The following is a 15,789-nucleotide window of genomic DNA, read 5'->3' on the forward strand; positions in this document are numbered from 1 at the left end:
TTAATCTCTTAAAAGGACACTCTCCTTGGACAGGATCAACCAGAGCGGGAGGGGAGACGGTTAAAAACAGCTGGCCCCTCGCTGGGTACTCTCAGTGGTTAGAGCGTCAGCTGGAGGACTGAAGGGTTGCAGGTTCAATTCCGGTCAATGGCACCTACTTTGGTTGTAGGCTCAATCCCCGCCCTGGTCAGGAAGCAACCAGTCTGACACATCAATGTTTCTCTCTCTGTCTCTTCCCCTCCCTTCCATTCTCTCTCTCTCTTAAAAAAAAAAAAAAAAAAAATCCTCGGGTGACAAGTACCAAAAAAATTAAGGAAAACAAACCCAGCTGGAACATACTCTTTGGGCAAACATGTGGCATGTGACATGTCAGGACAGCTTCCGTTCGAGCTCTGGAGCCATGTGCAGAATGCACTCCGGTACATGTGTGTCCGCCTCAGCTAACTCAGCCAGACAGGATGTGCACAGCTGTGAGAAATGCCCATCGAGTGTGATCAGGCACACAAGGCAGATGTCATGTGTAGACACAGGGGGTCATACAACATATGAAGCGCTCACAGCAGAAGGAGCAGAGGCCCGTGCACTCTGGCTGGAGCTCCGCACATGCTCTGTGTGTGCGCCTGCGTCGGGTCTCTGAGAGGGAATCTCCCCCGCTGGGGCCCACAGCCTCCCCCGCCAGCCCCCTGACTGAGGGAGAACATGCTGGGCCCCCCCAGTCCTGTAGATCTTCCTGACATGTCTCCTCTCACCCCCTCCATGGCGGGGAGGACAGCAAAGCTCGGGGTCAGGGCCGAAACCGGTTTGGCTCAGTGGATAGAGCATCAGCCTGTGGACTAAAAGGTCCCGGGTTCGATTCCGGTCAAGGCCATGTACCTTGGTTGCGGGCACATCCCCGGTGGGGGGTGGGCAGGAGGCAGCTGATCGATGTTTCTTTCTCATCGATGTTTCTAACTCTCTAGCCCTCTCCCTTCCTCTCTGTAAAAAATCAATAAAATATATTAAAAAAAAAAAAAAAAAAGTTCAGGGGTCAGGGGCCAAGGCACTCTCCCTGGCAGCTCCATTCTCCCCAGCCACGTCCTGCACGTGCCTGTATCCACCCCACCAAGGCCTCTCGGCCTCCAAGACACATGCATCCTCCCCCAATGCTCCCCGGGGCCAGCCTCACTCCTAAGGTCCCTCACACCCCACGTACCTCCACCTTCCTCATGAGCTCCCCCAACCCCGCATCCCCACCAACCGCCCAGGCAAGGTGTGGGGGGCCGCCCCCTCCTGCGGGGCAGGCCGGGCGGGCGGGCTGGCGGGCGGGGCGGGCGCGGGGCGGGCGGGACCTGCCCTCCCGCTGCCATAAAGGGCGCCAGCCGCCGCTCCCGGGCACAGCGCCCAGCCCGCCGCCGCCTCCCTGCGCTCCGCCGCCACCTGCCCGCCGCTAACTGCCCCGCCATGGGTCGACAGAAGGAGCTGGTGAACCGCTGCGGGGAGATGCTCCACATCCGCTACCGGCTGCTCCGCCAGGCGCTGGCCGAGTGCCTGGGAACCCTCATCCTGGTGGTGAGTGAGGGGACCTAGGGAACCCCCTCTGTCCCCGCCTCTACGCGCCCTAACCCTGCTCATCCCAGAGCTGTGCTTTCCCAGACAGCCCTGAGCCTTCTCCCAGCTCGGATCCCCACTTTGATCTCTCCCAGAGAGCGCTTCTCCCCCGCCCCCCCCCCCCTCAACCTCCCATCTGTGACCCCATCCATGAGGGCGGTCACTGCCCAGGGACCCAGCCCACCCGCTGGGACCTCCAGCCCTTTCTCAAGGATCCCACAGCTCCCCAAGGTCTCAGAGCCCCAGCCCAGGACACAGACGGGGCAGCGGCAGATGGGCCCCTAGTAGGCTATTTGGCTTCTGATATCTGGTCCCTAATGAATAATTAAGCCTCAGAAAGTCCAAAAGTTCCCATGAGGACAGTTGGCCGCGGGCTGGGGCAGAGGGCGGAGGCCCGCAGGGTGCACACAGCAGCGGATAGCAGAGGAGAGGAAGGCAGGCTCCGGCAGATAGGGGGCTGTGGGAGGCTGTGGGGCCCAGGCCGGAGGAAGCCGTGTCCCTGCCATTGGTCCCCTCCTGTGGGGCCGCTCCCAGACCCTGTCAGGCACCCAGGCTCTGAGCGACTCTCTGGGCTCCCCGAGTGGACACCTCCCCTGCCTGGGTTCCTCCCCGGGCCCAGTTACTCCCTGGTCACACAGTTTCGGCCCTGGGTTGTTCCTGGGTGATTCTGTTTGCATTTTTTTTTTTTTTTTTTGGGTCTGGCAGACACAGCAGTGAAGAGTCCCCGTTTCCTGTCCCCGTTTCCTGTCCCCGTTTCTCATTGCCGGCGGCTCCTGTGGTGGTTACATGTTTTCCCCGCAGGTTGCCTCTGGGTTGAGTTGCTCCATTGTAGTGGGTAGGCTACTCCATTCCTGCCCCAGCCGCAGCCCCAGCCCCAGGTCATGCAGACCTGCCAGCCCCTGCAGGCAGGGAGGGCTGGCGTGGCCACCCCCAATGGGTGATGGTGATGGAAGAGGAGAGGCTCACCTCTGGAAACAGGAAGTGGGGGAAGGAAACCAGGGGGCACTTTATCCACAGCCCCTCAGAAGACCTACCAGGCATCCCCATACCCTCTCTCCCCTGTGCCAAGACAGGCGTGGGGCAGGTGCCTGTCATCGTCCCTTCCCAGAGCCTGTGTCCCCCACTCCCTGAAGGACACTCCCCCTGCCCCCCACCGTTTGAGAACAGCCAGGACAGGGGTCATTGTTTTCCACGTTCACAGAGGGGCCTCCCCACCTCTCCCAAGTCTCAGTTCACCTCCCCAGAAGACGCAGTCAGGCCTAGGGCTGAGCCCAGGAAGGAGGGCTTCAGGCTCAGGTGAGCGAGGCATTGGGTGTCCGTGAAAAGCAGCACCTCAGGGCAGGCAGCCGGCAGAGAAGGAGCCAGGCGTGGGAGACCCCTGAGAGGCGGGTGAGGGCTTGCCTGGGTGCACCTCTGAGGGTGGGGGGCCTAGAGCCTGCAGTGGTGGAGTCAGAATGGGCTTCCGGGCAAGGAAAGCCCCTTCCTCTGGGGTACCCAGTAAGGAGGGGGCACCGGGGAGAGGGAGGGTGAGGAAGAGGAAGATTAGCCCCAAGGTGGTAGAACTGGCTCTGACAGCTTCTCACTCCAAGGCCTCCTGGGATGGAGCCAGGGTTGGCCTTCAGGCGGGCGAGGAACTGAGAGCAGAGCCTGCCAAGCGCGGCAGGTTCCCCAGACCCACACAGGCCTGCCAGTCCTCCTGCCCCCACACACTCACCTCCTCTGATCTCTGCCTGCACCTGCCAGCACACCTTTGCCCTGCATCACCCGGGCCGCTGGCTTCCCCACTATCTCTTCATCTTTCTGAGGGGTGATAATGAGAGTGCTTAACCACCCCGTACAGCAGGGCATTGACCCATCCAGACGGACAAGGACCCTTAGCACGGGTCTCGGAAATTGCTTGCTGGGCAGATATCAGACCTTTAGTTACGGGAAGGTGAGAGAGGAGACCTGGGCAGGGGCCGGGGCAGCTTTGGGGGATACTCGGGGAGCCAGGGGCATGGGCAGGGGCTCTGACATCCCAGATTCAGGAGAGGTGGATTCAACCTAACTTTTGGCCTCCTCCTTATTTCTTTATCCCCCACCCCACTCTGCCCCATCTCCACCACCACCATCACCACCACCATCATCAACAACCACCACCATCTAGCAGCTCTTCTTTGGGGCAAAAAGGGAGGCCATGCAGGTGGGGGGTGAGTGAGTGGGGGGCTGGGAGAAACTGCTAAGATGAAAACTGTTGCCCTCCACCCACTCCTGTTGAGATTCAGGAAAAATCAGTGAAGACGGCCAGCCATCGTTAGGGCTCCCAGCGGCAGACTCTGCTCCCACGGGGACCTGTTCTGTGGCGTTGGGGCCTCGTGGGTGGGAAGGCACGTTTGCCTCTCAGAGTGCAGCGGCAGCAGGAGGGGTTCCAGCCTCGGGATGGGGCAGGCGGAGGTTGCTGGCTTCACCCTTCCCTCCGCCGCCGGGCCTCACCCTCCCGCCTCTTCTGTCTCCGGACACAGATGTTCGGCTGCGGCTCCGTGGCCCAGGTCGTGCTCAGCCGGGGCACCCACGGCGGTTTCCTCACCATCAACCTGGCCTTCGGCTTTGCCGTCACCCTGGGCATCCTCATCGCCGGCCAGGTCTCCGGTAAGGCCTTGCTGCACCCTCAGAGCATTCTCCCGGGGGTCCCAGTGGGGACGGGGTGGGGGGACATTCCCAAGGGCAGGGCAGAGCGGTGACGGGGGCTCTGAGCTCTGGGAAGAGGGCAGTGGAGAAGGAACTTGGTAACTTAGACTGACTCTCACCTTGGGATCGGAGATGAGCACAGGTGGCCTGTTCCACAATCCAACCCGCCATCTGGCACAGAAAACCCTTCTCTGCACCCCTGCTCCCCGGGCCAGAGACGGGGAGCATGGAGATGGTGTGGGATCCTGGCCCCCCTACGGTGGCAGGCGATGGCCAATGGGTCCCGTTTCCCGTCTGTGCAGGGGCCCACCTGAACCCCGCGGTGACCTTCGCCATGTGCTTCCTGGCGAGAGAGCCCTGGATCAAGCTGCCCATCTACACCCTGGCCCAGACCCTGGGAGCCTTCCTGGGCGCTGGGATCGTGTTCGGGCTGTACTATGGTAAGCATTGCCCTCCCCCACGACCCCCTCCTTCCGCTGGGGACCTGCTGGCATCGGGCCTTCCCGTGGCAGACCGCTGGGGCCCGCCCAGGCCCCCGGCTCATGACTCACTCATTCACGCACAAGCCCCAGGTGCGGGGCACAGGGGAAATAAACGAGTTGGGCAACAACAGGCCCTCACCCCACCCACCTCCCCGCCTCCGGCTCCTGCGCAAACAGCAGTGGTTCTACTTACCCGTGACCCCTGGGAGGGTGGGCCCAGCCGCAGAGGAGAAACTGGGCCCAGGCTTCTGCCCTCACCCACGCGGGGTTTCATCTGCCCTCAGATGCCATCTGGGCCTTTGCCGACAACCAGCTTATAGTCTCGGGCCCCAACGGCACCGCCGGCATCTTTGCCACCTACCCTTCCGGACACTTGGACATGGTCAACGGCTTCTTCGACCAGGTATGGGCTGGGGGACAGGACTCCTTGTCTGAAGCAGAGTTGTGGGGGGGACACCTCCATCCGAGTCAGAATGGCAGCTTTTCTATTGAACCAGCTCCCCAGAGGATTCTTTTTTTTTTCTTTTTTCTTTAAATATATTTTATTGATTTTGTACAGGGAGGAAGGGAGAGAGATAGAGAGTTAGAGAGAGAGAGAGAGAGTCATCAATCAGCTGCCTCTTGCACACCCCCTAACTGGGGATATGCCCGAAACCAAGGTACATGCCCTTGACCGGAATTGAACCCGGGTCCCTTCAGTCCCCAAGCTGACGCTCTATCTATCCATTGAGCCAAACCGGTTTGGCCCCAGAGGATTCTTATCCTTGAAAAAATCCCAGCGCCCCAGTCCCATCGAGGAGAACGAGGGCCCTGACAAGACCAGGAGCTGGAGGGAAGCCAGAGGCCCAGAGGAGGGGCCGGAGGGTGGGGCGGGGGGTGGGGTGGGCAATCCTCACCCTGCCCCCCCTGCCCGCCAGTTCATCGGCACCGCCTCCCTCATCGTGTGCGTGCTGGCCATTGTGGACCCCTACAACAACCCCGTCCCCCGGGGCCTGGAGGCCTTCACTGTGGGCCTGGTGGTTCTGGTCATCGGCACCTCCATGGGCTTCAACTCCGGCTACGCTGTCAACCCCGCCCGGGACTTCGGCCCCCGCCTCTTCACCGCCATCGCCGGCTGGGGCTCGGAGGTGTTCACGTGAGTGCCACCCCCAGCCAGCCAGCCAGCCAGCCTCAGCCTGCCTTCCCTCTGCCGGCCCCACCCGCCTCTAACACTACATGCTCTGCCCCCCCAGGACCGGCCGCCAGTGGTGGTGGGTGCCCATCGTCTCCCCGCTCCTGGGCTCCATCGCGGGCGTCTTCGTGTACCAGGTCATGATCGGCTGCCACCTGGAGCAGCCGCCACCCTCCACCGAGCAGGAGAACGTCAAGCTGGCCCACGTGAAGCACAAGGAGCAGGTCTGAGCGGGCAGGGCCGCCCCCTGCCCCTCTCCCTGGAGCATCCACGGACTGTGCAGGGCCCGCTCCCCGGAAGCCCCCCTCACGACCCTCCTCCAGGCTGAGAAGCTCCTTGTCTGCCCCCACCCCTCTGGATGGTCCCTCCAGGATTTCCCACTGGACCCTGCCCGCATAGGACCTCAGGCCACTGTCCTTAAGCTGTGATGGACAGAGCGTAGGGCCAACAGAACTTTGTCTCCCCACGGGAGGGAATGGGCAGCGGGTATGTGAGTGTGTGCGTGTGCTTGTGTGAGTGTGTGTGTGTGTGTGTGTGTGTGTTCCCAGATATTCAGGGCAAAGGACCAAGTGGAAGGATTTTAGCTGTGGGGAAATGGAAGGGGGGTGGTGGTGAGTGAGGAGAGTGTCAGGGATCTGCGTGTTTCAGGGGCTGCAGGTGGAGGAGGGTCCAGATATGTTTCTCTGTGTGTGTGTGTGTGTGTGTGTCCTGTTTTCCAAGCAGGGACTCAGGGCGGCTTTGGGGACGATACGCTGGGGATATGGGCGGGGCTGGGAGGAGGAGACCACAGCCCAGGTGTGAGCCTTTCACTGTATATAAGTAGGAGCTGCATAACGTGTTTTTGCCATGATGTAGGCATGAGAAGATGGGGTGAAGTTCAGGTCATAAGTTTCATATTTTCTCTTTTTTAAAAAAAAAAAAAATATAGCGGCGATGTTTTAGTTTTAGTGGGGAGGGGTTGGAGACTCTACTCCAAATAGGGTCTTTACTCTTTTAATCCTCCACTCAATAATACAGGTACTCTTGTCTTTTATAAAAAAAAAAGCCACAAACAAACCACAATAAAATATATGCCTAAAACTGCCCGTGGTGTCAACATTTGTCTGCTGGTCCCGCTGTTTCCCTGGGGCCAGCTAAGGAGCGTCCATGTGTCTGGACACAAATACCCAGCATGCCCAGCGAGGAACACGCGGACAGGTCAGAGAGCCCCGTCCTCTCAGCCTGAACTCAGCGGTTCTTCACTTCTTCCCCTCTCCCTGGGAGTCCATCTCCTTCCTGATCCCTGCACTCCCCATCAGCCTGGGAAGAGAGGCTTAAGCCTGGCCTCGGGGACAACTTTCTCCCAGGCAGAGCTGCCCTAAGGGGAGGACGGCTACCCAGGTAATAGTGAGCTCTCTGTTGCTGGAGGAGGCCAATCAGACTGGGATCCTACATCGCCTTCTACAGCGCGCAGCTGTTCAGGCTCCACCAACATCCACTCGCCCCTCAGCCGCGTCTGGACCTGCCCCCGCCCCGTCAGTCTACACAGCAGCCAGAGGGACTGTTCTGAAACCCCTGCTGAAAGTGGGTCTCTTTCCATGGCTTTCCCCACTGTGCAGGGACAATCCAACCCTCCCTGCAGCCCCCACTGCAGGACCTGGCCCCTGGCCCTGGCCCCAGCCATCTCTTCACAATGCTCCCTCCACCCCAGACTTCTCTGTGTGCCCCTGTCCCTCCTGACCTCGGACCTTTGCTCCGAGATGTCCGCTCCCTAAAATCCTCCCGATCTGCTCTAATACCTCCTTCTCCGTGAAGCCATCCCCCACTCTCCCATCCTCTTCTACGGCCAATTGTCGGATCCCAGAGACCAAGCTGCACAAACCCTGGCCTCCCCCCAGTTCAGGTCTCCAGACTGAGGCACATGCGAGTCTGTGAGGCCGGGGCTGGACTGACTGATGCTGGCTGGGACCCCGACGGCACAGGAAGGCAAAGGGCTTGGCACCCCGGATCCAGGAAGCTCTGGCAGGTGATCACATGCTCCTTCTCACCTTCTCCTTCCTCACCCAAGTCCTCAAGTTTCACTGAGAATAAAAGGGAAGGTGGCCTCAACCCAAGCCTCCTGCAGAGTTAACCCCAGGGCCGCCGAGGGTTCCTGGGGTTGGCCTGAGAACTGTGAGTGTGAGAGGCGAAGCCAGCTCTCACTCCCCAGCCATTTCACCGATGAGGAAACCAGAGCCCGGAGAGGGAGAGGGTGGGGGGCACACAGTGAGGATGCTGGGGGTAGGGTGGGAGGAGGCAGCTTCCTCTCAGGTCTCCACCCTTCTTTGTCCCCAGCTCGCAGGAGGAGCGGATGGAATGCTGGAGGGAAGCACGCCAGAGGGAGTGTCCCCTTCCCAGGCTCTGGGGGAGGGAGGGCAACTCATGTGGCTTCAGAGTTTCATTCCAGCCACGTTGCTCCCGCCTGCAGGGCCCCACCTGCTGTCTTCCCCAGCATGCCCCTGTCTTTCCCACATCCTTTCTCCTCAAACCCTGCTGTTCACCTTGACCCGTCAGCTCAGGCGGCGGCGGTGGGAGGCCTTCTGGTGGGGGGAGGCCTGGGGAAGGAGTTTACCTGGTTAAGGAAAGTAGTCAAGCCTGGATCCCAGGCCCAGCGTGCCCTCTCTCTTGCTGTGGGACCCGGGGGTGATCATTCTCCCCTCTGAACTTCATCTGAACCTCAGTTTCCTCACCTGTGAGTTGGGAGATGTTGGGAGGAGGAAGTAATGGAAGATAATTCGTGAAAAAGGACTTAGCACAATGACCAGCCGATGGTCAATAAACGTCACCTCCCCTCACGGTTTTCCCCTGCAGACCTGGGGGAGGGGGGAGGGTGGTGGTGAAAGAGAGATGCTGAGAGCTGTGTTTTGAAGGCCATTGAATTCACAACATCCTCTTCTGCATCAGGTTCACTTCACAGATTCTGAATTTCCTGGGGGCGGGGGGGGGGGGGGCGGGCGGTGTTGAGGAGAAGAGTGGGGATGATGGTTTTGCTGTACCCGGACCAGAGGAGGCTTTTGGGGTGAGGTTGAAGGGAGACCTAAGAGGGGGCCACACACACAGGTGTGGAGGGCAGAAGAGCAGGCAGCCGAGGGGACGCGCTGGATGGAGGGTCGGTTGGTATGAGAAAGGGTGAGGCCTGGCCGGGAGCAGTGAGGCAGGGCCGGGGCTGGGAGGGGCCCGAGCCAAGCGGCAGGGAGTGCCAGCGCCAGGAGGAAAGCTTCCCACCTCCCCACGATCGGGCTGATAGCACATTCCAGAAAGAAAGCTCTCCCTTTCCTTTAGGAAGGCCTCTTAGTCCATTCTCCAAGGTGGACCTGGGAGGAGAATCACCCTGTGGTAGGGGTGGAGGGAGGGGGCTGGACAGCTCCCACGCCCGTCTCTGTCCTTCCTTCCCACGGCCCACGCTGGAGGAGCCGTGTTTCCCTAACGCTCTCACTCGTTTGCGTTGAAATCCGTCTCCCTCAACCAGAGCTTGGCTCCTGTCTCCCTGAGCGCCTGCCTCGGTGTGAGCGCAGACCAGTGCATGTCCCAGGGTGGCTGAGGCTGCGGGTGTCCCTCTCGGGGTGTCTGGCTTTCTCTGCGGGTCTGTGAGCCTCTGCCCACCGTGTCTCTGCCCACCATGTCTCTGCCTCTGTCTCCGCCTGTCTCTGTGCCTGGGTCTGACTCTGTGTTCTCACAAGCAAACGTCTTGTGTACCTTGGAGCCCATCTCTGCGTACCTGCCAGGCCAGTCCCGCTCATCTCCCTCCAGGGCATGCCACCTCCTTAATTTTTGGTAATGAGCTGCCTCCTCATCTCGCTAACTCTTTCTCCTTGATTTTTGTTTGTCTGAAAACCTGGGTGGGGCGCCCCCCAGGCTTGGGGAAGCTTGGGTGGAGTAGAGCTGGGTGGGGTGGGAAGGGGAGAGAAGAGAATACTCCACCGGCACACAGATCTCTGCGGTCAGAGACGCCCTGGGTGCCCGATGAGGGGTCTGTGGGGGTGCTGGCCTGGGCAGGGTCCTGCACCTCCTCCCGGGGAGGAGGGAGCCCGTCCTGGGTGGGGCTCTGAGTTGGGTGCCAGGGAATGCTGGCAGCACAGAGGGAGGAGAGACGGAGGAGCTGGGCCCTCAGGGAGCCCGAAGGAGCTTGCCTGGGACAACTCTGAGACCCGAGGCGGGCAGAGGAGCGGGTGTGTCTGCCCGGCACCTGGAATGGCTTCCTCTAGGACTCTGAGGCTCCGCGCTGGGGCCCCAGCCTTTGGGGCGGGTGCATCTGAGGTGGGCAGCGGGCACCCAGGCTCCGTCTGGTCTGGGCACCTTGGCTGCCCCAGAGTGGGACACCTCCTCTTCGTGTAAAGGGGAAACTGAGGCCCAGAGTCTCATTCAGGGCCACGGAGCAGGGCAGCAGACCTTGGACTAGAATCCCGTCTTCTGTCCCCACCTGGCTCCTCTCACCCCCGTTTTGGGGGGGGAGGGGGGAGGGAGGAGGCACTTCGCAACATCTCAGGGAGCAGGTCTCTGGGCCCAGATCACCTTTGTTCCAAACCAGTCCTTCCTGGCCATGGACCTCAGGCATGTGGAGTGTCCGTGTCCCCCGGGCCCCATCGCCAGCCTGCTCCGTGCCCCAGGAGGCTAACGTCTAGTTGGGTTTGGCGTGTGGGAAGCACGGCTGGGAAATCAGAGGGCAGGGAAGGTGGGATGGTTGGGGGCGGGGCGGAGAAAGGTCAGGGTATGGGTGCCCTTTCGGGGCTTCCACTGTGTCTCAGTCACGTTGCTCTCGCCTCCCTCCCCTCCTCCCGCTGCGGGGCAGTGGCTGCTTGCTGTTAGTCCCAGGCCATCCCTGTGGGACCCTGTGGCCCTGCCCCCACCTCTGAGCACAGTCCCCCCAGCTCTTCTCGGTGCAGGCCTCCTAGGAGACACTGTTCCTGCCGGACCTGACAGCCTACCTCTCCGCTCTTTGGCTTCTTATCTGTGAAATGGGGATAATACTAGCACTTACCTCATTTGGCTGCATTAGGCGAGGATGAAATGAGATAACGTGCGTGTGGAACAATGCCAGGTGTGGCAGGAAGTGCTATAGATTGTATAATAACAATATTAAATATCGTGATTCGGATGCTTCCTTTTGAGCTCCCAGTGTGGGCTGAAAGCAGTCCTGTCAACAGTTGGGGGTTGGAGGGGAGTATGTGTGGCGTCGGGAGAGAGCCATTCCCAGGGAGGTGGAGGGCAATCTGTGTTTGGGAATCTCGTTGTACAGCCCCCTCTGCGGGTCTCACCGCCCTTCCCCTTCAGCTCAGGAACGGGGCAGAGACCAAGATAACGACGCTAACGCTGGAAGCTTTTTCCTGCTCTCGCCAGCAGCCCTGGGAGTAGGGAGAGGGTCTATGTTCCCGTCTCATTCCCGCGCCTGGCCCCAAACCAGGAGGCCTGGGTGGGGAGAGCACGAAGGGGACTCATGGGACAGTCGAGGTTGCCATGGGGGAGGAGGCTATGAGCAGGCTGAAGACTGACTAACCTGGCCCAGGGTCCCCTCCTTTGTCTGTCTGGGTCATACCTCCAGGTCCAGTCACCTTGACCCGCTTCCCAGAAGCCCCTGTGAAGAGCGAGGCTTTGCCAGGCTTCCTCACGGCGCTCAGAGCCAAGGAGGCCCGGCTGGGAGCGGCGGGGCGAGGGGAGAGAGGACTCTGGGAGCCCTGATAGTCATCTGGTCATGGCCCGCCGCTCGTCTCCATGGAGACGCCCCCCATAGCTGAGGAGGCACCTGGAATGTCCTGCCCACCACCTTCATTCTTCGCCTCTCCGCTCGGGTCACTGGCAGGGCCCGGCCGGAAACTGGCTGCCGGAGAGGAGAAGGTGGCCCGGCCTGAGGTGGAGGCGGCGGAGCTGCTGGCTCAGGCTGCGGGAGTTCTTCCTGTTGGAGGCGGCCTTTCGCTGGGGATTCCAGGTCCATGTCAGGGCTGCAGGGCGGAGAGGACCCCGGCCTGTGGACAAAGTCTCCCTGTTATCAGATGCGGGTTTACAACTTGCATCACCTTTGGCTCTTGGAGGTGCATGTGTGCCCACATACACGTGAGGGTGTGCGTGCTGTGACTGAAGGACGTATGTGTACACACTCACACACACACACACACACACACACACTTACACACTCACTGACACACCTGTGCACATTCATGTGCTACCTACTCATACAGGCATGGTCATGCTCTGACATTGTCTCACACTCATCCACACACTCAGATGCTCAAGCACACTTAGATACACTCATGTGCACTCAATGCACTGCCAACATTCCCATTCTAGCACACACACCTGTCCTTACACTGACACGTGCACATGGACACGCTCAGTGCTCTCACGCCGAATGCAAACACACGTATCCAGCACTCACACTTGAACACACGCCTTCTCCTGTGTTGCCAGAAGCCACACTTCCACACAATAAGTCTGACAGGCTGGAAATGTGCGTGCGAGGGTAGGTGCAGAGCTAGAGGGTAAAGAAACGGGGGCCAGAGAGGCCAGGATGTGGGGTTGGGAAACCTTTAGGTTTTGAGGTCACAACCCAGATTTCAGAGTAAGTGGCCAGGAAGCAGGAAGCGTAAAGAATGCGGCTGAAAAGTCCCAGGGTCTGGGCAGGGCACGTGACAGCTGTTGACAAATACTTGCTGAATGAGAGAACAGCTGAATTGAATGAAACCCCCATTTCCACCTGGTTGCTCTGCCTGTCTCACAGAAGTTTAGCGTTCTAGGCAGCCAGAGAGTCAGGGCCATCCATGTCCTCTATGACCTTCTACAGAGCAGGAGGCTGGATCTCCAGTACAGGTGACCTGTTTGAAGCTACTGGGCAAGGCAGTGGCCAGTCCAGGTTGGGGTGTCCAGTCTCCGGGTGCAGCTCCCAAGCCCAGGGATAACTAGTCGTAGAGAACCCACCGCAGGCCTTCCTGCTGGGGATGAGCAGAAAAGGACCCAGCTCTAGGCTGTTCCAGGATGTGGGCCCTCGTCAGAAAAGTGAGGGACCTGCAGGGATCCCTTGAGGGGTGCAGGAGCAGGGAGACCAGCGGAACTCTGCACAAAGGCTCCTGGGAAAGGTCTCAGGTGCAAAGCAGTACCTCTGGTCTTTCTGCCAGAGGGCTTGAGCGTAATTCATTTATTTGTTTATTATTCCATCAAATATTTATTGAGGATCTATTTTATGCCAGATTGCAGCAGGTACCAGAAATACTATGAGCAAAATATATACAGTACCACGTAGGAAGCATCTAGATGCAAAAATTGGACTCAGAGTAGCTTGGGCAACCATGGTAATTCGTTGGCTCACAGAATTGACAAACCAGATAAAAACTTAGGGCGAGGCTTGATCCAGCATCAACGTCGTTTTTGTTTCTCCTCTCTTTCCTCCAAGGTGTCAGCCTCATCCTAAGCCCAGATCCTGTTGTGTTTCTAAGCACCAGGCAGTAGCTCCAGGCTACATGATTCTGGCAGGGAAGAGGGAGAATCTCTGCCCAGCAGACACCCAAAGGTGCACTCTGATTGGACCAGCTCGGTCACATGCTGGGTCACTAGACCAATCTGACCTGATTGGATTAGCCTAGTCACATGTTCTGTCTGTGGGCCCCAAGCAAGGTATGAGCACCAGCTGAACAAAATGGGTTCTAAGATGGAAACTGAACTCTGTTAGGAAAGGGAAAACCAGAGCCTACCAAATGGTTTCTGTTTTCTTGGAACGTAAAGCCTAATTAGTGGAGGAAACGACAATACAATCAACCAAAGGAAACTGGGACTTGTGATATTTTACCATGTGTGTGTGTGGGGGGGGCGGCACCTCTGTAGGACTGGCTACATAATTTGTAGGGTCTAGTGAAAAATGAAAAGGCAGGTCTGATTCAAAAATTATTGAAGAGTTTCAAGATACCGTGTTTCCCCGAAAATAAGACATCCTCCGAAAATAAGACCTAGTGCATGGAAAGATAAGGCATCCCCTGAAAATAAGACCTAGCGCGACTTTGGGAGAAAAAATTAATATAAGACACTCTTATTTTCGGGGAAACAGGGGAGCAACCATATTAAATCAAGTGCAGGGCCCTTTTAAGGCCCAGCTTTCCTGCCCATAAAGCCAGCCTGTACCTCTATATTCAGACCTGAAGGATGAGAAAGAATTAGCCAGGTGGGGAGCTCCAGGCTACAGGCTTTTGTACAAACTGTTACCTCTGCTTGGAGCACCCCACCTGGCTAATTCTTTTTCATCCTTCGGGTCTGAATATAGAGGTACAGGCTGGCTTTATGGGCAGGAAAGCTGGGAAAACTGGAGCTTGGAGTTCCAGCTGAGACTGGGAGGGTGGGTGGGGCCAGCTTAGGCAGGATCCTGATCAGGGATGATCTAGGAAACAGAAGCTGCCCAGGGCTCTTGCTTGGTGGCCCCTGTGAGCCCATCCACCACCAAGGCAGACCCCATCTTGGACGAAGACTAGATGCACAGTGAACAGGTCAGAGGAGTGTTTTTATGTCATAGAAGGTCTTCATGTTAGCAACAAACTGCTGAAGGCTTGGGGAGATGTAGAAAGCTTATTTGCACAGACCAACACACTCAAGTTGAATAATAGGCATCCCTATTCTTTTTTAAAAAAAATTGTTTTCAGAGAGGAAGGGAGAGGGAGAGAGAGAGAGAGAGAGGGAGAGAGAGAGAGAGAGAGAGAGAGAGAGGAACATTAATGATGAGAGAGAATAATTGATCAGCAGCCTCCTGCACGCCCCCTACTGGGGATCAAACCTGAAACCCAGGCATGTTCCCTTGTCCGGAATTGAACCTGGGACCCTTCAGTCCACAGGCGGACGCTCTATCCACTGAGCCAAACCAACTAGGGCCCTGTTCTTTTTTTTTTTTTTTTTTTTTTCCCCCATCGGTATTTATCCCCTCTAGACATCCCTGTTCTTGTAACTCATTTTGGCTCCTCCACAGTAGCAATTTCTCCCTGGCACCTTTTTCTTATTTAGCACTGCCATATAAATGCCCAAACCAGTAGAGAATTTTAAAAAAGTATATATTTTTTTATTGATTTCAGAGAGGAAAGGAGAGGGAGAGAGAAAAACTTCAATGATAAGAGAGAATCATTGATTGGCTGCCTCCTGCAAGCCCCCTACCAGGCATGCACCCCTGGCCAGAATCGAATCTGAGACCCTTCAGTCTGCAGACAGACGCTCCATTCACTGAGCCAAACCAGCTAGGGCAGTAGAGAATTTTTATAAAAATTTATTTGAGTCAAATGGAGGATACACCTGGAAACAAGATCTCAACACTGAGATAAATGCTTCTATGAAGATTATATGAAGGTGGGAGAAAGCAAGGTGAGATCAGATGACAGGATAGTTAACATGTGCTCTCTGCAGGGTGGTGACCCTTTACTAGTAGAAGGAGGGGTCGAAAGGGGATTTTTCAAAGATGTGTTAACACAGAAGCGCGGAAACAATGGACAGGGCTTGTTTAAAGTGAAGATAAACCTTCCACTAAAGGAGTTACAGGCCCCGGCTGGGTAGCTCAGGTGGTTAGAGCGTTGTCTTCCCCCGACATGCTAAGGTTGGGGCTTTGATCCCTGGTCAGTACACATACAGGAATCAACCAATGAGCCTGGCCAGTTTGGCTCAGTGAATAGAGCATCAGCCTGCAGACTGAAGGATCCCAGGTTTGATTCCTGTCAGGGCACATGCCTGGGTTGTGGGCTTGATCCCCAGTGTGGGGCGTGCAGGAGGCAGCCAATCAATGATTCTCTCTCTTTTCTTTACTTTTTTTCTTTTTAAAAAAAAAAAACATATATTTTATTGATTTTTTTACAGAGAGGAAGGGAGAGAGATAGAGACCTAGAAACGTCGATGAGAGAGAAACATCGACCA

The 15,789-nt window shown here is 57.6% G+C and overlaps 1 protein-coding gene across 2 annotated transcripts; it reads left to right on the top strand.

Moving 5' to 3' along the window:
- Positions 1–1,379: 1,379 nt before the first annotated feature.
- Positions 1,380–6,905, top strand: AQP3 (aquaporin 3 (Gill blood group)). Of its 2 annotated transcripts, XM_084898467.1 has the most exons (6): positions 1,380–1,548; positions 4,089–4,215; positions 4,557–4,694; positions 5,021–5,139; positions 5,654–5,871; positions 5,969–6,905. In XM_084898467.1, exons 1-6 carry the CDS (start codon positions 1,441–1,443, stop codon positions 6,135–6,137), a joined length of 879 nt encoding a protein of 292 aa, XP_084754593.1. In that variant the 5' UTR covers positions 1,380–1,440; the 3' UTR covers positions 6,138–6,905. The 2 variants fall into 2 exon arrangements, with proteins under 2 accessions (XP_084754593.1, XP_084754594.1); XM_084898468.1 differs by lacking the exon at positions 5,654–5,871 and having other exon boundaries at positions 1,388–1,548; positions 5,969–6,376.
- Positions 6,906–15,789: the final 8,884 nt, after the last annotated feature.

Source organism: Pipistrellus hanaki, assembly GCF_964339955.1.
Source record: "Pipistrellus hanaki genome assembly, chromosome: 11".
In the NCBI taxonomy this organism is placed as follows: domain Eukaryota; kingdom Metazoa; phylum Chordata; class Mammalia; order Chiroptera; family Vespertilionidae; genus Pipistrellus; species Pipistrellus hanaki.

Excerpts from the sequence above, each read along its gene's own strand:
- AQP3 (XM_084898467.1), top strand. The coding sequence starts at position 1,441 with ATGGGTCGACAGAAGGAGCTGGTGAACCGCTGCGGGGAGATGCTCCAC. Across the intron at positions 1,549-4,088 it reads TGGGAACCCTCATCCTGGTG|ATGTTCGGCTGCGGCTCCGT; the intron begins GTGAGTGAGGGG and ends CTCCGGACACAG. Across the intron at positions 4,695-5,020 it reads CGTGTTCGGGCTGTACTATG|ATGCCATCTGGGCCTTTGCC; the intron begins GTAAGCATTGCC and ends ATCTGCCCTCAG.